Source organism: Salmo salar, chromosome 10, assembly GCF_965601325.2.
Source record: "Salmo salar chromosome 10, fSalSal1, whole genome shotgun sequence".
Taxonomy (NCBI): Eukaryota; Metazoa; Chordata; class Actinopteri; order Salmoniformes; family Salmonidae; genus Salmo; species Salmo salar.
Window position 1 is genome coordinate 2618619 of NC_138300.1, and position 23882 is coordinate 2642500.

Sequence of the window (23882 nt, forward strand, 5' to 3'; positions counted from 1 at the left end):
TTTCCAAACCTAAGAACCGTTTCAGACATAATGTTGAAATGTTAAGGTTCCCAAAAGGAGTTCAAAGAAATGTTTGTTTTCATCTTAATCAGCTAAATTGTTGCAGAAATCAGCTTTGATTAGATTTCACAGCAGGGATGAAAAGAATGTCATTATGGCCCCGCCCCCCATCCCCGCGTGGCCCCGCCCCCCATCCCCGCGTGGCCCCGTCCCCCATCCCCGCATGTCCCCCGTCCCCCATCAACGCGTGTCCCCCGCCCCCCATCAACGCGTGGCCCCCGTCCCCCATCAACGCGTGGCCCCCGTCCCCCATCAACGCGTGGCCCCCGTCCCCCATCAACGCGTGGCCCCGGTCCCCCATCAACGCGTGTCCCCGGTCCCCCATCAACGCGTGGCCCCGTCCCCCATCAACGCGTGGCCCCCGTCCCCCATCAACGCCTGGCCCCGCCCCCCATCAACGCCTGGCCCCGCCCCCCATCAACGCCTGGCCCCGCCCCCCATCAACGCCTGGCCCCGCCCCCCATCAATGCCTGGCCCCGCCCCCCATCAACGCCTGGCCCCGCCCCCCATCAACGCGTGGCCCCGCCCCCCATCAACGCGTGGCCCCGCCCCCCATCAACGCGTGGCCCCGCCCCCCATCAACGCGTGGCCCCCATCCCCCATCAAAGTTGTCCATCCCAGCTTAACAGCAAAAGTTATCCTTTGAAGTTTCTATATGCCTTATACATAAAACCTTACATTATTCTGCTGGTGAAAGACATGTGAACTCTCTCACCTGTCCTGGCCCACAGGAGATGCCCACTATGTGTTTGGAGTTGAGGCCCGGCAGAGCCTTGGGCTGCTTCTTGTTGGAGAATAGCGTATCAAAGTGCTGCAGCTTGTCGTTGCTGCCCCAGCTGTGGACCTCTCCTTCATCAGTCAGAGCCAGACAATGAGTGGAACCGACCGCGATGTCCACCACTTTCTTCCCTAGAGGTAAAGGACAAAGAGACAGGGATAACAGCGATGTCCACCACTTTCTTCCCTAGAGGTAAAGGACAAAGAGACGGGGATAACAGCCATGTCCACCACTTTCTTCCCTAGAGGTAAAGGACAAAGAGACGGGGATAACAGCGATGTCCACCACTTTCTTCCCTAGAGGTAAAGGACAAAGAGACGGGGATAACAGCCATGTCCACCACTTTCTTCCCTAGAGGTAAAGGACAAAGAGACGGGGATAACAGCGATGTCCACCACTTTCTTCCCTAGAGGTAAAGGACAAAGAGACGGGGATAACAGCGATGTCCACCACTTTCTTCCCTAGAGGTAAAGGACAAAGAGACGGGGATAACAGCCATGTCCACCACTTTCTTCCCTAGAGGTAAAGGACAAAGAGACGGGGATAACAGCCATGTCCACCACTTTCTTCCCTAGAGGTAAAGGACAAAGAGACGGGGATAACAGCCATGTCCACCACTTTCTTCCCTAGAGGTAAAGGACAAAGAGACGGGGATAACAGCGATGTCCACCACTTTCTTCCCTAGAGGTAAAGGACAAAGAGACGGGGATAACAGCCATGTCCACCACTTTCTTCCCTAGAGGTAAAGGACAAAGAGACGGGGATAACAGCCATGTCCACCACTTTCTTCCCTAGAGGTAAAGGACAAAGAGACGGGGATAACAGCGATGTCCACCACTTTCTTCCCTAGAGGTAAAGGACAAAGAGACGGGGATAACAGCCATGTCCACCACTTTCTTCCCTAGAGGTAAAGGACAAAGAGACGGGGATAACAGCGATGTCCACCACTTTCTTCCCTAGAGGTAAAGGACAAAGAGACGGGGATAACAGCCATGTCCACCACTTTCTTCCCTAGAGGTAAAGGACAAAGAGACGGGGATAACAGCGATGTCCACCACTTTCTTCCCTAGAGGTAAAGGACAAAGAGACGGGGATAACAGCCATGTCCACCACTTTCTTCCCTAGAGGTAAAGGACAAAGAGACGGGGATAACAGCCATGTCCACCACTTTCTTCCCTAGAGGTAAAGGACAAAGAGACGGGGATAACAGCGATGTCCACCACTTTCTTCCCTAGAGGTAAAGGACAAAGAGACGGGGATAACAGCCATGTCCACCACTTTCTTCCCTAGAGGTAAAGGACAAAGAGACGGGGATAACAGCGATGTCCACCACTTTCTTCCCTAGAGGTAAAGGACAAAGAGACGGGGATAACAGCCATGTCCACCACTTTCTTCCCTAGAGGTAAAGGACAAAGAGACGGGGATAACAGCCATGTCCACCACTTTCTTCCCTAGAGGTAAAGGACAAAGAGACGGGGATAACAGCCATGTCCACCACTTTCTTCCCTAGAGGTAAAGGACAAAGAGACGGGGATAACAGCCATGTCCACCACTTTCTTCCCTAGAGGTAAAGGACAAAGAGACGGGGATAACAGCGATGTCCACCACTTTCTTCCCTAGAGGTAAAGGACAAAGAGACGGGGATAACAGCCATGTCCACCACTTTCTTCCCTAGAGGTAAAGGACAAAGAGACGGGGATAACAGCCATGTCCACCACTTTCTTCCCTAGAGGTAAAGGACAAAGAGACGGGGATAACAGCCATGTCCACCACTTTCTTCCCTAGAGGTAAAGGACAAAGAGACGGGGATAACAGCCATGTCCACCACTTTCTTCCCTAGAGGTAAAGGACAAAGAGAAAGGGATAATTAGAGTCCCTCTATATCAACACAATTCCTTTAAAATGGGACAGCGGGATGGAGGTTCCCAGGTTTTTACAGAAATCCAGAAAAACACTAGCTTATTCTATATAGAAAAACCTAAGTATATTCCAATGTACATAAAGAACTAGTCTACATGTCAAAGTGTAGGTGGTAGACTATGGTATTAACTACAGCCTGTCATGTCAAAGGCCAGTGTCTGTTGTTCAGACAGACAGACAAAGACCAGTGTCTGTTGTTCTGACAGACAGACAGAGACAGACAGACAGACAAAGACCAGTGTCTGTTGTTCTGACAGACAGACAAAGACCAGTGTCTGTTGTTCTGACAGACAGACAGACAGACAAAGACCAGTGTCTGTTGTTCTGACAGACAGACAAAGACCAGTGTCTGTTGTTCTGACAGACAGACAGAGACAGACAGACAGACAAAGACCAGTGTCTGTTGTTCTGACAGACAGACAGACAGACAGACAGACAGACAGACAGACAGACAGACAGACAGACAGACAGACAGACAGACAAAGACCAGTGTCTGTTGTTCTGACAGACAGACAGACAGACAGACAGACAGACAGACAGACAAAGACCAGTGTCTGTTGTTCTGACAGACAGGCAGACAGACAAACACCAGTGTCTGTTGTTCTGACAGACAGGCAGACAGACAAACACCAGTGTCTGTTGTTCTGACAGACAGGCAGACAGACAAAGACCAGTGTCTGTTGTTCTGACAGACAGACAAAGACCAGTGTCTGTTGTTCTGACAGACAGACAAAGACCAGTGTCTGTTGTTCTGACAGACAGACAAAGGCCGGTGTCTGTTGCACACTGCAACATCCCCCACCTTGCAACCTTGAGCTGAGGCAGTCCACATTTTGAAAATATTTAACCATAAACGTAATTCTTTAAATTCCTGGAAGTTTTTTTATAAAGGCATGTCTTACCATGTTCCAACCATAGGAATCTTAAGGGGATTATTTTATAAAAACACTTCCTCATATGAAACCAATATTTCAATGCCATATACTTTCTTTTGTTGTCCAGCAGCCAAAGACACAATCCTTGTCATATTAACAACCCATGCTTGTTATTCTATATTTAGTTTAATTAATTTCTGAAGGATACCTTGCCTGTCATCAAGGGAGTACCCCAAGGCTCGATCCAAGGCCCCACGCTCTTCTCAATTTACATCAACAACATAGCGCAGGCAGTAGGAAACTCTCTCATCCATTCATATGCAGATGATACAGTCTTATACTCAGCTGGCCCCTCCCCGGATTTTGTGTTAAACGCTCTACAACAAAGCTTTCTTAGTGTCTAACAAGCTTTCTCTACTCTTAACCTTGTTCTGAACACCTCCAAAACAAAGGTCATGTGGTTTGGTAAGAAGAATGCCCCTCTCCCCACAGGTGTGGTTACTACCTCTGAGGGTTTAGAGCTTGAGGTAGTCACCTCATACAGGTACTTGGGAGTAAGGCTAGACGGTACACTGTCCTTCTCTCAGCACATATCAAAGCTAAAGGCTAAAGTTAAATCTAGACTTGGTTTCCTCTATCGTAATGGTTCCTCTTTCACCCCAGCTGCCAAACTAACCCTGATTCAGATGACCATCCTACCCATGCTAGACTACGGAAACGTAATTTATAGATCGGCAGGTAAGGGTGCACCCGAGCGGCTCGATGTTCTTCACCATTCGGAAAAGCTACTAACCTTGTAGACTGTCGAGCAGCTTGGGGTAGCGTACGTGTTCCTCGGTGCCGTGTCCGAGGCGCTGGTTGTCACCCTTCCCCCAGGTGTACACCTGTCCATCCTTGGTCTGTGCTACAGAGAACTGACTTCCACAGCACACTTTCACTATATCCAGGTCCTGAAGCTTCTCCACCAGCTTTGGGGTCTTACAGCCGTCGCTGCCTCCACGACCCAGTTTCCCATAGTCCCCATCCCCCCACGACCACACCTGGCCTGAAGGGAGAGAAAGAAGGGTGGTAAAGGAGCTAACATTACAATGGGGTAAAAATATGGAAAAGGTGTGACACCTTCAAATTGAAGAGGAAATACTCGTCTACTACAGGGAAATTACTTTCTACTACAGGTCAAATACTCTGTCTTACAACTTTCAATCAAAAAGTGTGTCACATGAATTAACATATATGACAGCGAAGGATAAGGCCCAGTAAGTATTCCAAAGTAATTGATCCTTGTGTCTCAGTCCCCAGTATTCCATAGTAATTGATCCTAGTATCTCAGACCCCAGTATTCCATAGTAATTGATCCTAGTGTCTCAGACCCCAGTATTCCATAGTAATTGATCCTAGTGTCTGTCTCAGTCCCCAGTATTCCATAGTAATTGATCCTAGTGTCTGTCTCAGTCCCCAGTATTCCATAGTAATTGATCCTAGTGTCTGTCTCAGACCCCAGTATTCCATAGTAATTGATCCTAGTGGCTCAGACCCCAGTATTCCATAGTAATTGATCCTAGTGTCTCAGTCCCCAGTATTCCATAGTAATTGATCCTAGTGTCTCAGACCCCAATATTCCATAGTAATTGAATCTAGTGTCTCAGACCCCAGTATTCCCATAGTAATTGATCCTAGTGTCTCAGACCCCAGTATTCCATAGTAATTGATCCTAGTGTCTCAGTCCCCAGTATTCCCATAGTAATTGATCCTAGTGTCTCAGACCCCAGTATTCCATAGTAATTGATCCTAGTATCTCAGTCCCCAGTATTCCCATAGTAATTGATCCTAGTGTCTGTCTCAGACCCCAGTATTCCATAGTAATTGATCCTAGTGTCTGTCTCAGACCCCAGTATTCCATAGTAATTGATCCAAGTGTCTGTCTCAGACCCCAGGATTCCATAGTAATTGATCCTAGTGTCTGACTCAGACCCCAGTATTCCATAGTAATTGATCCTAGTGGCTCAGACCCCAGTATTCCATAGTAATTGATCCTAGTGTCTCAGTCCCCAGTATTCCATAGTAATTGATCCTAGTGTCTCAGACCCCAGTATTCCATAGTAATTGATCCTATTGTCTGTCTCAGACCCCAGTATTCCATAGTAATTGATCCTATTGTCTGTCTCAGACCCCAGTATTCCATAGTAATTGATCCTAGTGTCTGTCTCAGACCCCAGTATTCCATAGTAATTGATCCTAGTATCTGTCTCAGACCCAGTATTCGATAGTAATTGATCCTAGTATCTGTCTCAGACCCCAGTATTCCATAGTAATTGATCCTAGTGTCTCAGACCCCAGTATTCCATAGTAATTGATCCTAGTGTCTCAGACCCCAGTATTCCATAGTAATTGATCCTAGTGTCTCAGACCCCAGTATTCCATAGTAATTGATCCTAGTGTCTCAGACCCCAGTATTCCATAGTAATTGATCCTAGTAACTCAGACCCCAGTATTCCATTGTAATTGATCCTAGTGTCTGTCTCAGACACCAGTATTCCATAGTAATTGATCCTAGTGTCTGTCTCAGACCCCAGTATTCCATAGTAATTGATCCTAGTGTCTGTCTCAGACCCCAGTATTCCATAGTAATTGATCCTAGTGTCTCAGACCCCAGTATTCCATAGTAATTGATCCTAGTGTCTGTCTCAGTCCCCAGTATTCCATAGTAATTGATCCTAGTGTCTGTCTCAGTCCCCAGTATTCCATAGTAATTGATCCTAGTGTCTCAGTCCCCAGTATTCCCATAGTAATTGATCCTAGTGTCTCAGACCCCAGTATTCCATAGTAATTGATCCTAGTATCTCAGTCCCCAGTATTCCCATAGTAATTGATCCTAGTGTCTCAGACCCCAGTATTCCATAGTAATTGATCCAAGTGTCTGTCTCAGACCCCAGTATTCCATAGTAATTGATCCTAGTGTCTGTCTCAGACCCCAGTATTCCATAGTAATTGATCCTAGTGTCTGTCTCAGACCCCAGTATTCCATAGTAATTAATCCTAGTGTCTCAGTCCCAAGTATTCCATAGTAATTGATCCTAGTGTCTCAGTCCCAAGTATTCCATAGTAATTGATCCTAGCGTCTCAGACCCCAGTATTCCATAGTAATTGATCCTATTGTCTGTCTCAGACCCCAGTATTCCATAGTAATTGATCCTATTGTCTGTCTCAGACCCCAGTATTCCATAGTAATTGATCCTATTGTCTGTCTCAGACCCCAGTATTCCATAGTAATTGATCCTAGTGTCTGTCTCAGACCCCCGGATTCCATAGTAATTGATCCTAGTGTCTGTCTCAGACCCCAGTATTCCATAGTAATTGATCCTAGTGTCTGTCTCAGACCCCAGTATTCCCTAGTAATTGATCCTAGTGTCTCAGTCCCCAGTATTCCATAGTAATTGATCCTAGTGGCTCAGACCCCAGTATTCCAGAGTAATTGATCCTAGTGCCTCAGACCCCAGTATTCCATAGTAATTGATCCTAGTGTCTCAGACCCCAGTATTCCCATAGTAATTGATCCTAGTATCTGTCTCAGACCCAGTATTCCATAGTAATTGATCCTAGTATCTGTCTCAGACCCCAGTATTCCATAGTAATTGATCCTAGTGTCTCAGACCCCAGTATTCCATAGTAATTGATCCTAGTGTCTCAGACCCCAGTATTCCATAGTAATTGATCCGAGTGTCTCAGACCCCAGTATTCCATAGTAATTGATCCTAGTGTCTCAGACCCCAGTATCCCATAGTAATTGATCCTAGTATCTCAGACCCCAGTATTCCATAGTAATTGATCCTAGTATCTGTCTCAGACCCCAGTATTCCATAGTAATTGATCCTAGTGTCTCAGACCCCAGTATTCCATAGTAATTGATCCTAGTGTCTCAGACCCCAGTATTCCATTGTAATTGATCCTAGTGTCTGTCTCAGACCCCAGTATTCCATTGTAATTGATCCTAGTGTCTGTCTCAGACCCCAGTATTCCATTGTAATTGATCCTAGTGTCTGTCTCAGACCCCAGTATTCCATAGTAAATGATCCTAGTGTCTGTCTCAGTCCCCAGTATTCCATAGTAATATATCCTAGTGTCTGTCTCAGTCCCCAGTATTCCATAGTAATTGATCCTAGTGTCTCAGTCCCCAGTATTCCATAGTAATTGATCCAAGTATCTCAGACCCGAGTATTCCATAGTAATTGATCCAAGTGTGTCTCAGACCCCAGTATTCCATAGTAATTGATCCTAGTGTCTCAGACCCCAATATTCCATAGTAATTGATCCTAGTGTCTCAGACCCCAGTATTCCATAGTAATTGATCCTAGTGTCTCAGACCCCAGTATTCCATAGTAATTGATCCTAGTGTCTGTCTCAGACCCCAGTATTCCATAGTAATTGATCCTAGTGTCTGTCTCAGACCCCAGTATTCCATAGTAATTGATCCTAGTGTCTCAGTCCCCAGTATTCCATAGTAATTGATCCTATTGTCTGTCTCAGACCCCAGTATTCCATAGTAATTGATCCTATTGTCTGTCTCAGACCCCAGTATTCCATAGTAATTGATCCTATTGTCTGTCTCAGACCCCAGTATTCCTTAGTAATTGATCCTATTGTCTGTCTCAGACCCCAGTATTCCATAGTAATTGTTCCTAGTGTCTGTCTCAGACCCCAGTATTCCATAGTAATTGATCCTAGTGTCTGTCTCAGTCCCCAGTATTCCATAGTAATTGATCCTAGCATCTCAGTCCCCAGTATTCCATAGTAATTGATCCTAGCGTCTCAGTCCCAAGTTTTCCATAGTAATTGATCCTAGCGTCTCAGACCCCAGTATTCCATAGTAATTGATCCTAGCGTCTCAGACCCCAGTATTCCATAGTAATTGATCCTAGTGTCTGTCTCAGACCCCAGTATTCCATAGTAATTGATCCTAGTGTCTGTCTCAGACCCCAGTATTCCATAGTAATTGATCCTAGTGTCTGTCTCAGACCCCAGTATTCCATAGTAATTGATCCTAGTGTCTCAGTCCCCAGTATTCCATAGTAATTGATCCTAGTGTCTCAGACCCCAGTATTCCATAGTAATTGATCCTAGTGTCTGTCTCAGACCCCAGTATTCCATTGTAATTGATCCTAGTGTCTGTCTCAGACCCCAGTATTCCATAGTAATTGATCCTAGTGTCTGTCTCAGACCCCAGTATTCCATAGTAATTGATCCTAGTGTCTCAGACCCCAGTATTCCATAGTAATTGATCCTAGTATCTGTCTCAGACCCCAGTATTCCATAGTAATTGATCCTAGTGTCTCAGACCCCAGTATTCCATAGTAATTGATCCTAGTGTCTCAGACCCCAGTATTCCATTGTAATTGATCCTAGTGTCTGTCTCAGACCCCAGTATTCCATTGTAATTGATCCTAGTGTCTGTCTCAGACCCCAGTATTCCATAGTAATTGATCCTAGTGTCTGTCTCAGTCCCCAGTATTCCATAGTAATATATCCAATTGTCTGTCTCAGTCCCCAGTATTCCATAGTAATTGATCCTAGTGTCTCAGTCCCCAGTATTCCATAGTAATTGATCCTAGTATCTCAGACCCTAGTATTCCATAGTAATTGATCCAAGTGTGTCTCAGACCCCAGTATTCCATAGTAATTGATCCTAGTGTCTCAGACCCCAATATTCCATAGTAATTGATCCTAGTGTCTCAGACCCCAGTATTCCATAGTAATTGATCCTAGTGTGTCAGACCCCAGTATTCCATAGTAATTGATCCTATTGTCTGTCTCAGACCCCAGTATACCATAGTAATTGATCCTATTGTCTGTCTCAGACCCCAGTATTCCTTAGTAATTGATCCTATTGTCTGTCTCAGACCCCAGTATTCCATAGTAATTGTTCCTAGTGTCTGTCTCAGACCCCAGTATTCCATAGTAATTGATCCTAGTGTCTGTCTCAGTCCCCAGTATTCCATAGTAATTGATCCTAGCATCTCAGTCCCCAGTATTCCATAGTAATTGATCCTAGCGTCTCAGTCCCAAGTTTTCCATAGTAATTGATCCTAGCGTCTCAGACCCCAGTATTCCATAGTAATTGATCCTAGTGTCTGTCTCAGACCCCAGTATTCCATAGTAATTGATCCTAGTGTCTGTCTCAGACCCCAGTATTCCATAGTAATTGATCCTAGTGTCTCAGTCCCCAGTATTCCATAGTAATTGATCCTAGTGTCTCAGACCCCAGTATTCCATAGTAATTGATCCTAGTATCTCAGACCCCAGTATTCCATTGTAATTGATCCTAGTGTCTGTCTCAGACCCCAGTATTCCATAGTAATTGATCCTAGTGTCTGTCTCAGACCCCAGTATTCCATAGTAATTGATCCTAGTATCTGTCTCAGACCCCAGTATTCCATAGTAATTGATCCTAGTGTCTCAGACCCCAGTATTCCATAGTAATTGATCCTAGTGTCTCAGACCCCAGTATTCCATAGTAATTGATCCTAGTGTCTGTCTCAGACCCCAGTATTCCATTGTAATTGATCCTAGTGTCTGTCTCAGACCCCAGTATTCCATAGTAATTGATCCTAGTGTCTGTCTCAGTCCCCAGTATTCCATAGTAATATATCCAATTGTCTGTCTCAGTCCCCAGTATTCCATAGTAATTGATCCTAGTGTCTCAGTCCCCAGTATTCCATAGTAATTGATCCTAGTATCTCAGACCCTAGTATTCCATAGTAATTGATCCAAGTGTGTCTCAGACCCCAGTATTCCATAGTAATTGATCCTAGTGTCTCAGACCCCAATATTCCATAGTAATTGATCCTAGTGTCTCAGACCCCAGTATTCCATAGTAATTGATCCTATTGTCTGTCTCAGACCCCAGTATTCCATAGTAATTGATCCTATTGTCTGTCTCAGACCCCAGTATTCCATAGTAATTGATCCTATTGTCTGTCTCAGACCCCAGTATTCCTTAGTAATTGATCCTATTGTCTGTCTCAGACCCCAGTATTCCATAGTAATTGTTCCTAGTGTCTGTCTCAGACCCCAGTATTCCATAGTAATTGATCCTAGTGTCTGTCTCAGTCCCCAGTATTCCATAGTAATTGATCCTAGCATCTCAGTCCCCAGTATTCCATAGTAATTGATCCTAGCGTCTCAGTCCCAAGTTTTCCATAGTAATTGATCCTAGCGTCTCAGACCCCAGTATTCCATAGTAATTGATCCTAGCGTCTCAGACCCCAGTATTCCATAGTAATTGATCCTAGTGTCTCAGACCCCAGTATTCCATAGTAATTGATCCTAGTGTCTGTCTCAGACCCCAGTATTCCATAGTAATTGATCCTATTGTCTGTCTCAGACCCCAGTATTCCTTAGTAATTGATCCTAGTGTCTGTCTCAGACCCCAGTATTCCATAGTAATTGATCCTAGTGTCTGTCTCAGACCCCAGTATTCCATAGTAATTGATCCTAGTGTCTGTCTCAGTCCCCAGTATTCCATAGTAATTGATCCTAGCATCTCAGTCCCCAGTATTCCATAGTAATTGATCCTAGCGTCTCAGTCCCAAGTTTTCCATAGTAATTGATCCTAGCGTCTCAGACCCCAGTATTCCATAGTAATTGATCCTAGCGTCTCAGACCCCAGTATTCCATAGTAATTGATCCTAGTGTCTCAGACCCCAGTATTCCATAGTAATTGATCCTAGTGTCTGTCTCAGACCCCAGTATTCCATAGTAATTGATCCTAGTGTCTGTCTCAGACCCCAGTATTCCATAGTAATTGATCCTAGTGTCTCAGTCCCCAGTATTCCATAGTAATTGATCCTAGTGTCTCAGACCCCAGTATTCCCATAGTAATTGATCCTAGTATCTGTCTCAGACCCCAGTATTCCATAGTAATTGATCCTAGTGTCTGTCTCAGTCCCCAGTATTCCATAGTAATTGATCCTAGCATCTCAGTCCCCAGTATTCCATAGTAATTGATCCTAGTATCTCAGACCCCAGTATTCCATAGTAATTGATCCTAGTGTCTCAGACCCCAGTATTCCATAGTAATTGATCCTAGTGTCTGTCTCAGTCCCCAGTATTCCATAGTAATTGATCCTAGTGTCTGTCTCAGTCCCCAGTATTCCATAGTAATTGATCCTAGTGTCTGTCTCAGACCCCAGTATTCCATAGTAATTGATCCTAGTGGCTCAGACCCCAGTATTCCATAGTAATTGATCCTAGTGTCTCAGTCCCCAGTATTCCATAGTAATTGATCCTAGTGTCTCAGACCCCAATATTCCATAGTAATTGAATCTAGTGTCTCAGACCCCAGTATTCCCATAGTAATTGATCCTAGTGTCTCAGACCCCAGTATTCCATAGTAATTGATCCTAGTGTCTCAGTCCCCAGTATTCCCATAGTAATTGATCCTAGTGTCTCAGACCCCAGTATTCCATAGTAATTGATCCTAGTATCTCAGTCCCCAGTATTCCCATAGTAATTGATCCTAGTGTCTGTCTCAGACCCCAGTATTCCATAGTAATTGATCCTAGTGTCTGTCTCAGACCCCAGTATTCCATAGTAATTGATCCAAGTGTCTGTCTCAGACCCCAGGATTCCATAGTAATTGATCCTAGTGTCTGACTCAGACCCCAGTATTCCATAGTAATTGATCCTAGTGGCTCAGACCCCAGTATTCCATAGTAATTGATCCTAGTGTCTCAGTCCCCAGTATTCCATAGTAATTGATCCTAGTGTCTCAGACCCCAGTATTCCATAGTAATTGATCCTATTGTCTGTCTCAGACCCCAGTATTCCATAGTAATTGATCCTATTGTCTGTCTCAGACCCCAGTATTCCATAGTAATTGATCCTAGTGTCTGTCTCAGACCCCAGTATTCCATAGTAATTGATCCTAGTATCTGTCTCAGACCCAGTATTCGATAGTAATTGATCCTAGTATCTGTCTCAGACCCCAGTATTCCATAGTAATTGATCCTAGTGTCTCAGACCCCAGTATTCCATAGTAATTGATCCTAGTGTCTCAGACCCCAGTATTCCATAGTAATTGATCCTAGTGTCTCAGACCCCAGTATTCCATAGTAATTGATCCTAGTGTCTCAGACCCCAGTATTCCATAGTAATTGATCCTAGTAACTCAGACCCCAGTATTCCATTGTAATTGATCCTAGTGTCTGTCTCAGACACCAGTATTCCATAGTAATTGATCCTAGTGTCTGTCTCAGACCCCAGTATTCCATAGTAATTGATCCTAGTGTCTCAGACCCCAGTATTCCATAGTAATTGATCCTAGTGTCTGTCTCAGTCCCCAGTATTCCATAGTAATTGATCCTAGTGTCTGTCTCAGTCCCCAGTATTCCATAGTAATTGATCCTAGTGTCTCAGTCCCCAGTATTCCCATAGTAATTGATCCTAGTGTCTCAGACCCCAGTATTCCATAGTAATTGATCCAAGTGTCTGTCTCAGACCCCAGTATTCCATAGTAATTGATCCTAGTGTCTGTCTCAGACCCCAGTATTCCATAGTAATTGATCCTAGTGTCTGTCTCAGACCCCAGTATTCCATAGTAATTAATCCTAGTGTCTCAGTCCCAAGTATTCCATAGTAATTGATCCTAGTGTCTCAGTCCCAAGTATTCCATAGTAATTGATCCTAGCGTCTCAGACCCCAGTATTCCATAGTAATTGATCCTATTGTCTGTCTCAGACCCCAGTATTCCATAGTAATTGATCCTATTGTCTGTCTCAGACCCCAGTATTCCATAGTAATTGATCCTATTGTCTGTCTCAGACCCCAGTATTCCATAGTAATTGATCCTAGTGTCTGTCTCAGACCCCCGGATTCCATAGTAATTGATCCTAGTGTCTGTCTCAGACCCCAGTATTCCATAGTAATTGATCCTAGTGTCTGTCTCAGACCCCAGTATTCCCTAGTAATTGATCCTAGTGTCTCAGTCCCCAGTATTCCATAGTAATTGATCCTAGTGGCTCAGACCCCAGTATTCCAGAGTAATTGATCCTAGTGCCTCAGACCCCAGTATTCCATAGTAATTGATCCTAGTGTCTCAGACCCCAGTATTCCCATAGTAATTGATCCTAGTATCTGTCTCAGACCCAGTATTCCATAGTAATTGATCCTAGTATCTGTCTCAGACCCCAGTATTCCATAGTAATTGATCCTAGTGTCTCAGACCCCAGTATTCCATAGTAATTGATCCTAGTGTCTCAGACCCCAGTATTCCATAGTAATTGATCCGAGTGTCTCAGACCCCAGTATTCCATAGTAATTGATCCTAGTGTCTCAGACCCCAGTATCCCATAGTAATTGATCCTAGTATCTCAGACCCCAGTATTCCATAGTAATTGATCCTAGTATCTGTCTCAGACCCCAGTATTCCATAGTAATTGATCCTAGTGTCTCAGACCCCAGTATTCCATAGTAATTGATCCTAGTGTCTCAGACCCCAGTATTCCATTGTAATTGATCCTAGTGTCTGTCTCAGACCCCAGTATTCCATTGTAATTGATCCTAGTGTCTGTCTCAGACCCCAGTATTCCATTGTAATTGATCCTAGTGTCTGTCTCAGACCCCAGTATTCCATAGTAAATGATCCTAGTGTCTGTCTCAGTCCCCAGTATTCCATAGTAATATATCCTAGTGTCTGTCTCAGTCCCCAGTATTCCATAGTAATTGATCCTAGTGTCTCAGTCCCCAGTATTCCATAGTAATTGATCCAAGTATCTCAGACCCGAGTATTCCATAGTAATTGATCCAAGTGTGTCTCAGACCCCAGTATTCCATAGTAATTGATCCTAGTGTCTCAGACCCCAATATTCCATAGTAATTGATCCTAGTGTCTCAGACCCCAGTATTCCATAGTAATTGATCCTAGTGTCTCAGACCCCAGTATTCCATAGTAATTGATCCTAGTGTCTGTCTCAGACCCCAGTATTCCATAGTAATTGATCCTAGTGTCTGTCTCAGACCCCAGTATTCCATAGTAATTGATCCTAGTGTCTCAGTCCCCAGTATTCCATAGTAATTGATCCTATTGTCTGTCTCAGACCCCAGTATTCCATAGTAATTGATCCTATTGTCTGTCTCAGACCCCAGTATTCCATAGTAATTGATCCTATTGTCTGTCTCAGACCCCAGTATTCCTTAGTAATTGATCCTATTGTCTGTCTCAGACCCCAGTATTCCATAGTAATTGTTCCTAGTGTCTGTCTCAGACCCCAGTATTCCATAGTAATTGATCCTAGTGTCTGTCTCAGTCCCCAGTATTCCATAGTAATTGATCCTAGCATCTCAGTCCCCAGTATTCCATAGTAATTGATCCTAGCGTCTCAGTCCCAAGTTTTCCATAGTAATTGATCCTAGCGTCTCAGACCCCAGTATTCCATAGTAATTGATCCTAGCGTCTCAGACCCCAGTATTCCATAGTAATTGATCCTAGTGTCTGTCTCAGACCCCAGTATTCCATAGTAATTGATCCTAGTGTCTGTCTCAGACCCCAGTATTCCATAGTAATTGATCCTAGTGTCTGTCTCAGACCCCAGTATTCCATAGTAATTGATCCTAGTGTCTCAGTCCCCAGTATTCCATAGTAATTGATCCTAGTGTCTCAGACCCCAGTATTCCATAGTAATTGATCCTAGTGTCTGTCTCAGACCCCAGTATTCCATTGTAATTGATCCTAGTGTCTGTCTCAGACCCCAGTATTCCATAGTAATTGATCCTAGTGTCTGTCTCAGACCCCAGTATTCCATAGTAATTGATCCTAGTGTCTCAGACCCCAGTATTCCATAGTAATTGATCCTAGTATCTGTCTCAGACCCCAGTATTCCATAGTAATTGATCCTAGTGTCTCAGACCCCAGTATTCCATAGTAATTGATCCTAGTGTCTCAGACCCCAGTATTCCATTGTAATTGATCCTAGTGTCTGTCTCAGACCCCAGTATTCCATTGTAATTGATCCTAGTGTCTGTCTCAGACCCCAGTATTCCATAGTAATTGATCCTAGTGTCTGTCTCAGTCCCCAGTATTCCATAGTAATATATCCAATTGTCTGTCTCAGTCCCCAGTATTCCATAGTAATTGATCCTAGTGTCTCAGTCCCCAGTATTCCATAGTAATTGATCCTAGTATCTCAGACCCTAGTATTCCATAGTAATTGATCCAAGTGTGTCTCAGACCCCAGTATTCCATAGTAATTGATCCTAGTGTCTCAGACCCCAATATTCCATAGTAATTGATCCTAGTGTCTCAGACCCCAGTATTCCATAGTAATTGATCCTAGTGTGTCAGACCCCAGTATTCCATAGTAATTGATCCTATTGTCTGTCTCAGACCCCAGTATACCATAGTAATTGATCCTATTGTCTGTCTCAGACCCCAGTATTCCTTAGTAATTGATCCTATTGTCTGTCTCAGACCCCAGTATTCCATAGTAATTGTTCCTAGTGTCTGTCTCAGACCCCAGTATTCCATAGTAATTGATCCTAGTGTCTGTCTCAGTCCCCAGTATTCCATAGTAATTGATCCTAGCATCTCAGTCCCCAGTATTCCATAGTAATTGATCCTAGCGTCTCAGTCCCAAGTTTTCCATAGTAATTGATCCTAGCGTCTCAGACCCCAGTATTCCATAGTAATTGATCCTAGTGTCTGTCTCAGACCCCAGTATTCCATAGTAATTGATCCTAGTGTCTGTCTCAGACCCCAGTATTCCATAGTAATTGATCCTAGTGTCTCAGTCCCCAGTATTCCATAGTAATTGATCCTAGTGTCTCAGACCCCAGTATTCCATAGTAATTGATCCTAGTATCTCAGACCCCAGTATTCCATTGTAATTGATCCTAGTGTCTGTCTCAGACCCCAGTATTCCATAGTAATTGATCCTAGTGTCTGTCTCAGACCCCAGTATTCCATAGTAATTGATCCTAGTATCTGTCTCAGACCCCAGTATTCCATAGTAATTGATCCTAGTGTCTCAGACCCCAGTATTCCATAGTAATTGATCCTAGTGTCTCAGACCCCAGTATTCCATAGTAATTGATCCTAGTGTCTGTCTCAGACCCCAGTATTCCATTGTAATTGATCCTAGTGTCTGTCTCAGACCCCAGTATTCCATAGTAATTGATCCTAGTGTCTGTCTCAGTCCCCAGTATTCCATAGTAATATATCCAATTGTCTGTCTCAGTCCCCAGTATTCCATAGTAATTGATCCTAGTGTCTCAGTCCCCAGTATTCCATAGTAATTGATCCTAGTATCTCAGACCCTAGTATTCCATAGTAATTGATCCAAGTGTGTCTCAGACCCCAGTATTCCATAGTAATTGATCCTAGTGTCTCAGACCCCAATATTCCATAGTAATTGATCCTAGTGTCTCAGACCCCAGTATTCCATAGTAATTGATCCTATTGCCTTCTCAGACCCCAGTATTCCATAGTAATTGATCCTATTGTCTGTCTCAGACCCCAGTATTCCATAGTAATTGATCCTATTGTCTGTCTCAGACCCCAGTATTCCTTAGTAATTGATCCTATTGTCTGTCTCAGACCCCAGTATTCCATAGTAATTGTTCCTAGTGTCTGTCTCAGACCCCAGTATTCCATAGTAATTGATCCTAGTGTCTGTCTCAGTCCCCAGTATTCCATAGTAATTGATCCTAGCATCTCAGTCCCCAGTATTCCATAGTAATTGATCCTAGCGTCTCAGTCCCAAGTTTTCCATAGTAATTGATCCTAGCGTCTCAGACCCCAGTATTCCATAGTAATTGATCCTAGCGTCTCAGACCCCAGTATTCCATAGTAATTGATCCTAGTGTCTCAGACCCCAGTATTCCATAGTAATTGATCCTAGTGTCTGTCTCAGACCCCAGTATTCCATAGTAATTGATCCTATTGTCTGTCTCAGACCCCAGTATTCCTTAGTAATTGATCCTAGTGTCTGTCTCAGACCCCAGTATTCCATAGTAATTGATCCTAGTGTCTGTCTCAGACCCCAGTATTCCATAGTAATTGATCCTAGTGTCTGTCTCAGTCCCCAGTATTCCATAGTAATTGATCCTAGCATCTCAGTCCCCAGTATTCCATAGTAATTGATCCTAGCGTCTCAGTCCCAAGTTTTCCATAGTAATTGATCCTAGCGTCTCAGACCCCAGTATTCCATAGTAATTGATCCTAGCGTCTCAGACCCCAGTATTCCATAGTAATTGATCCTAGTGTCTCAGACCCCAGTATTCCATAGTAATTGATCCTAGTGTCTGTCTCAGACCCCAGTATTCCATAGTAATTGATCCTAGTGTCTGTCTCAGACCCCAGTATTCCATAGTAATTGATCCTAGTGTCTCAGTCCCCAGTATTCCATAGTAATTGATCCTAGTGTCTCAGACCCCAGTATTCCCATAGTAATTGATCCTAGTATCTGTCTCAGACCCCAGTATTCCATAGTAATTGATCCTAGTGTCTGTCTCAGTCCCCAGTATTCCATAGTAATTGATCCTAGCATCTCAGTCCCCAGTATTCCATAGTAATTGATCCTAGCGTCTCAGTCCCAAGTTTTCCATAGTAATTGATCCTAGCGTCTCAGACCCCAGTATTCCATAGTAATTGATCCTAGCGTCTCAGTCCCCAGTATTCCATAGTAATTGATCCTAGTGTCTCAGACCCCAGTATTCCATAGTAATTGATCCTAGTGTCTCAGACCCCAGTATTCCATAGTAATTGATCCTAGTGTCTGTCTCAGACCCCAGTATTCCATTGTAATTGATCCTAGTGTCTGTCTCAGACCCCAGTATTCCATAGTAATTGATCCTAGTGTCTGTCTCAGTCCCCAGTATTCCATAGTAATATATCCAATTGTCTGTCTCAGTCCCCAGTATTCCATAGTAATTGATCCTAGTGTCTCAGTCCCCAGTATTCCATAGTAATTGATCCTAGTATCTCAGACCCTAGTATTCCATAGTAATTGATCCAAGTGTGTCTCAGACCCCAGTATTCCATAGTAATTGATCCTAGTGTCTCAGACCCCAATATTCCATAGTAATTGATCCTAGTGTCTCAGACCCCAGTATTCCATAGTAATTGATCCTATTGTCTGTCTCAGACCCCAGTATTCCATAGTAATTGATCCTATTGTCTGTCTCAGACCCCAGTATTCCATAGTAATTGATCCTATTGTCTGTCTCAGACCCCAGTATTCCTTAGTAATTGATCCTATTGTCTGTCTCAGACCCCAGTATTCCATAGTAATTGTTCCTAGTGTCTGTCTCAGACCCCAGTATTCCATAGTAATTGATCCTAGTGTCTGTCTCAGTCCCCAGTATTCCATAGTAATTGATCCTAGCATCTCAGTCCCCAGTATTCCATAGTAATTGATCCTAGCGTCTCAGTCCCAAGTTTTCCATAGTAATTGATCCTAGCGTCTCAGACCCCAGTATTCCATAGTAATTGATCCTAGCGTCTCAGACCCCAGTATTCCATAGTAATTGATCCTAGTGTCTCAGACCCCAGTATTCCATAGTAATTGATCCTAGTGTCTGTCTCAGACCCCAGTATTCCATAGTAATTGATCCTATTGTCTGTCTCAGACCCCAGTATTCCTTAGTAATTGATCCTAGTGTCTGTCTCAGACCCCAGTATTCCATAGTAATTGATCCTAGTGTCTGTCTCAGACCCCAGTATTCCATAGTAATTGATCCTAGTGTCTGTCTCAGTCCCCAGTATTCCATAGTAATTGATCCTAGCATCTCAGTCCCTAGTATTCCATAGTAATTGATCCTAGCGTCTCAGTCCCAAGTTTTCCATAGTAATTGATCCTAGCGTCTCAGACCCCAGTATTCCATAGTAATTGATCCTAGCGTCTCAGACCCCAGTATTCCATAGTAATTGATCCTAGTGTCTCAGACCCCAGTATTCCATAGTAATTGATCCTAGTGTCTGTCTCAGACCCCAGTATTCCATAGTAATTGATCCTAGTGTCTGTCTCAGACCCCAGTATTCCATAGTAATTGATCCTAGTGTCTCAGTCCCCAGTATTCCATAGTAATTGATCCTAGTGTCTCAGACCCCAGTATTCCCATAGTAATTGATCCTAGTATCTGTCTCAGACCCCAGTATTCCATAGTAATTGATCCTAGTATCTGTCTCAGACCCCAGTATTCCATAGTAATTGATCCTAGTGTCTGTCTCAGTCCCCAGTATTCCATAGTAATTGATCCTAGCATCTCAGTCCCCAGTATTCCATAGTAATTGATCCTAGCGTCTCAGTCCCAAGTTTTCCATAGTAATTGATCCTAGCGTCTCAGACCCCAGTATTCCATAGTAATTGATCCTAGCGTCTCAGACCCCAGTATTCCATAGTAATTGATCCTAGTGTCTCAGACCCCAGTATTCCATAGTAATTGATCCTAGTGTCTGTCTCAGACCCCAGTATTCCATAGTAATTGATCCTAGTGTCTGTCTCAGACCCCAGTATTCCATAGTAATTGATCCTAGTGTCTGTCTCAGACCCCAGTATTCCATAGTAATTGATCCTAGTGTCTCAGTCCCCAGTATTCCATAGTAATTGATCCTAGTGTCTCAGACCCCAGTATTCCCATAGTAATTGATCCTAGTATCTGTCTCAGACCCCAGTATTCCCATAGTAATTGATCCTAGTATCTGTCTCAGACCCCAGTATTCCATAGTAAATGATCCTAGTATCTTTCTCAGAACCCAGTATTCCATAGTAATTGATCCTAGTATCTTTCTAGTATCTTTCTCAGACCCCAGTATTCCATAGTAATTGATCCCAGTATCTTTCTAGTATCTTTCTCAGACCACAGTATTCCATAGTAATTGATCCTAGCATCTCAGTCCCCAGTATTCCATAGTAATTGATCCTAGCGTCTCAGTCCCAAGTATTCCATAGTAATTGATCCTAGCGTCTCAGACCCCAGTATTCCATAGTAATTGATCCTAGTGTCTGTCTCAGACCCCAGTATTCCATAGTAATTGATCCTAGTGTCTCAGTCCCCAGTATTCCATAGTAATTGATCCTAGTATCTTTCTAAGACCCCAGTATTCCATAGTAATTGATCCTAGTATCTGTCTCAGACCCCAGTATTCCATAGTAATTGATCCTAGTGTCTGTCTCAGACCCCAGTATTCCATAGTAATTGATCCTAGTGTCTGTCTCAGACCCCAGTATTCCATAGTAATTGATCCTAGTGTCTGTCTCAGACCCCAGTATTCCATAGTAATTGATCCTAGTGTCTGTCTCAGACCCCAGTATTCCATAGTAATTGATCCTAGCGTCTCAGACCCCAGTATTCCATAGTAATTGATCCTAGTGTCTCAGACCCCAGTATTCCATAGTAATTGATCCTAGCGTCTCAGACCCCAGTATTCCATAGTAATTGATCCTAGTGTCTCAGACCCCAGTATTCCCATAGTAATTGATCCTAGCGTCTCAGACCCATCGGTCTCTCCGCTCACCGTTCTCTGTGACAGCCAGGGTCTGTGCATCTCCACTGCCACAGGCCACATCCAGCACCTTTAGCCCCTTCAGAGCGGTCACCAGCATGGGAACATGCTGGTCTTCACTGGAACCTAGAGACAACATGGTCAGTCACAAAGCCCAGACTCAAGGACATCATTCTTACACATTAGCTGATGTTTAATTATCCTGAAAGGGAATTGAAAGCTGTGCTTGTCCTCATGATAAAGTCACAGAGTTTAAAGTGCAGCTCTGAATGGTTAGGTTTAGTCTAATAGTGGTTAGGGTTAGGTCTAGTCCAGTAGTTGTTAGGTCTAGTCCAGTAGTAGTTAGGGTTAGGGTTAGGTCTAGTCCAGTAGCGGTTAGGTCTAGTCCAGTAGCGGTTAGGTCTAGTCCAGTAGCGGTTAGGTCTAGTCCAGTAGCGGTTAGGTCTAGTCCAGTAGCGGTTAGGTCTAGTCCAGTAGCGGTTAGGTCTAGTCCAGTAGCGGTTAGGTCTAGTCCAGTAGCGGTTAGGGTTAGGTTTAGTCCAGTAGTAGTTAGGGTTAGGTCTAGTCCAGTAGTGGTTAGGGTTAGGTCTAGTCCAGTAGTAGTTAGGGTTAGGTCTAGTCCAGTAGTAGTTAGGTCTAGTCCAGTAGTGGTTAGGGTTAGGTCTAGTCCAGTAGCGGTTAGGTCTAGTCCAGTAGTGGTTAGGGTTAGGTCTAGTCCAGTAGTGGTTAGGGTTAGGTTTAGTCCAGTAGTGGTTAGGGTTAGGTCTAGTCCAGTAGTGGTTAGGGTTAGGTCTAGTCCAGTAGTGGTTAGGGTTAGGTCTAGTCCAGTAGTAGTTAGGGTTAGTCCAGTGGTAGTTAGGATTAGGTCTAGTCCAGTAGTAGTTAGGTCTAGTCCAGTAGTAGTTAGGTCTAGTCCAGCAGTAGTTAGGTCTAGTCCAGCAGTAGTTAAGTCTAGTCCAGTAGCAGTTAAGTCTAGTCCAGTAGCAGTTAAGTCTAGTCCAGTAGCGGTTAGGTCTAGTCCAGTAGCGGTTAGGTCTAGTCCAGTAGCGGTTAGGTCTAGTCCAGTAGCGGTTAGGTCTAGTCCAGTAGCGGTTAGGTCTAGTCCAGTAGCGGTTAGGTCTAGTCCAGTAGTGGTTAGGTCTAGTCCAGTAGTGGTTAGGTCTAGTCCAGTAGTGGTTAGGGTTAGGTCTTGTCCAGTAGTGGTTAGGGTTAGGTCTTGTCCAGTAGTGGTTAGGTCTAGTCCAGTAGTGGTTAGGTCTAGTCCAGTAGTGGATAGGTCTAGTCCAGTAGTGGTTAGGGTTAGGTCTAGTCCAGTAGTGGTTAGGTCTAGTCCAGTAGTGGTTAGGTCTAGTCCAGTAGCGGTTAGGTCTAGTCCAGTAGCGGTTAGGTCTAGTCCAGTAGCGGTTAGGTCTAGTCCAGTAGCGGTTAGGTCTAGTCCAGTAGCGGTTAGGTCTAGTCCAGTAGTGGTTAGGGTTAGGTCTAGTCCAGTAGTGGTTAGGTCTAGTCCAGTAGTGGTTAGGTCTAGTCCAGTAGTGGTTAGGTCTAGTCCAGTAGTAGTTAGGTCTAGTCCAGTAGTGGTTAGGGTTAGGTCTTGTCCAGTAGTGGTTAGGTCTAGTCCAGTAGTGGTTAGGTCTAGTCCAGTAGTGGATAGGTCTAGTCCAGTAGTGGTTAGGTCTAGTCCAGTAGTGGATAGGTCTAGTCCAGTAGTGGTTAGGGTTAGGTCTAGTCCAGTAGTGGTTAGGTCTAGTCCAGTAGTGGTTAGGGTTAGGTCTAGTCCAGTAGTGGTTAGGTCTAGTCCAGTAGTGGTTAGGTCTAGTCCAGTAGTGGTTAGGTCTAGTCCAGTAGTGGTTAGGTCTAGTCCAGTAGTGGTTAGGTCTAGTCCAGTAGCGGTTAGGTCTAGTCCAGTAGCGGTTAGGTCTAGTCCAGTAGCGGTTAGGTCTAGTCCAGTAGCGGTTAGGTCTAGTCCAGTAGCGGTTAGGTCTAGTCCAGTAGTGGTTAGGTCTAGTCCAGTAGTGGTTAGGTCTAGTCCAGTAGTGGTTAGGGTTAGGTCTAGTCCAGTAGTGGTTAGGGTTAGGTCTAGTCCAGTAGTGGTTAGGTCTAGTCCAGTAGCGGTTAGGTCTAGTCCAGTAGCGGTTAGGTCTAGTCCAGTAGCAGTTAGGTCTAGTCCAGTAGTGGTTAGGGTTAGGTCTTGTCCAGTAGTGGTTAGGTCTAGTCCAGTAGTGGTTAGGTCTAGTCCAGTAGTGGTTAGGTCTAGTCCAGTAGTGGATAGGTCTAGTCCAGTAGTGGTTAGGTCTAGTCCAGTAGTGGATAGGTCTAGTCCAGTAGTGGTTAGGGTTAGGTCTAGTCCAGTAGTGGTTAGGTCTAGTCCAGTAGTGGTTAGGGTTAGGTCTAGTCCAGTAGTGGTTAGGTCTAGTCCAGTAGTGGTTAGGTCTAGTCCAGTAGTGGTTAGGTCTAGTCCAGTAGTGGTTAGGTCTAGTCCAGTAGTGGTTAGGTCTAGTCCAGTAGTGGTTAGGGTTAGGTCTAGTCCAGTAGCGGTTAGGTCTAGTCCAGTACTGGTTAGGTCTAGTCCAGTAGTGGTTAGGTTTAGTCCAGTAGTGGTTAGGTCTAGTCCAGTAGTGGTTAGGTCTAGTCCAGTAGTGGTTAGGTCTAGTCCAGTAGTGGTTAGGTCTAGTCCAGTAGTGGTTAGGTCTAGTCCAGTAGTGGTTAGGTCTAGTCCAGTAGTGGTTAGGTCTAGTCCAGTAGTGGTTAGGTCTAG

General features: G+C 44.3%; 1 protein-coding gene across 7 annotated transcripts in view; it reads right to left on the reverse strand.

The window, feature by feature from the left end:
• Positions 1-23882, reverse strand: part of herc2 (HECT and RLD domain containing E3 ubiquitin protein ligase 2) — a 291977-nt gene that overhangs the window by 225771 nt on the left and 42324 nt on the right. For all 7 annotated transcript variants that reach the window (XM_082956658.1, XM_082956660.1, XM_082956657.1 and 4 more), the window contains exons 14-16: positions 21140-21253; positions 4427-4678; positions 776-969 (exon numbers count right to left, since the gene is read on the reverse strand). In XM_082956658.1, the coding sequence (XP_082812784.1) occupies positions 776-969; positions 4427-4678; positions 21140-21253 (560 nt within the window). The remainder of the gene's footprint in view (positions 1-775; positions 970-4426; positions 4679-21139; positions 21254-23882) is intronic.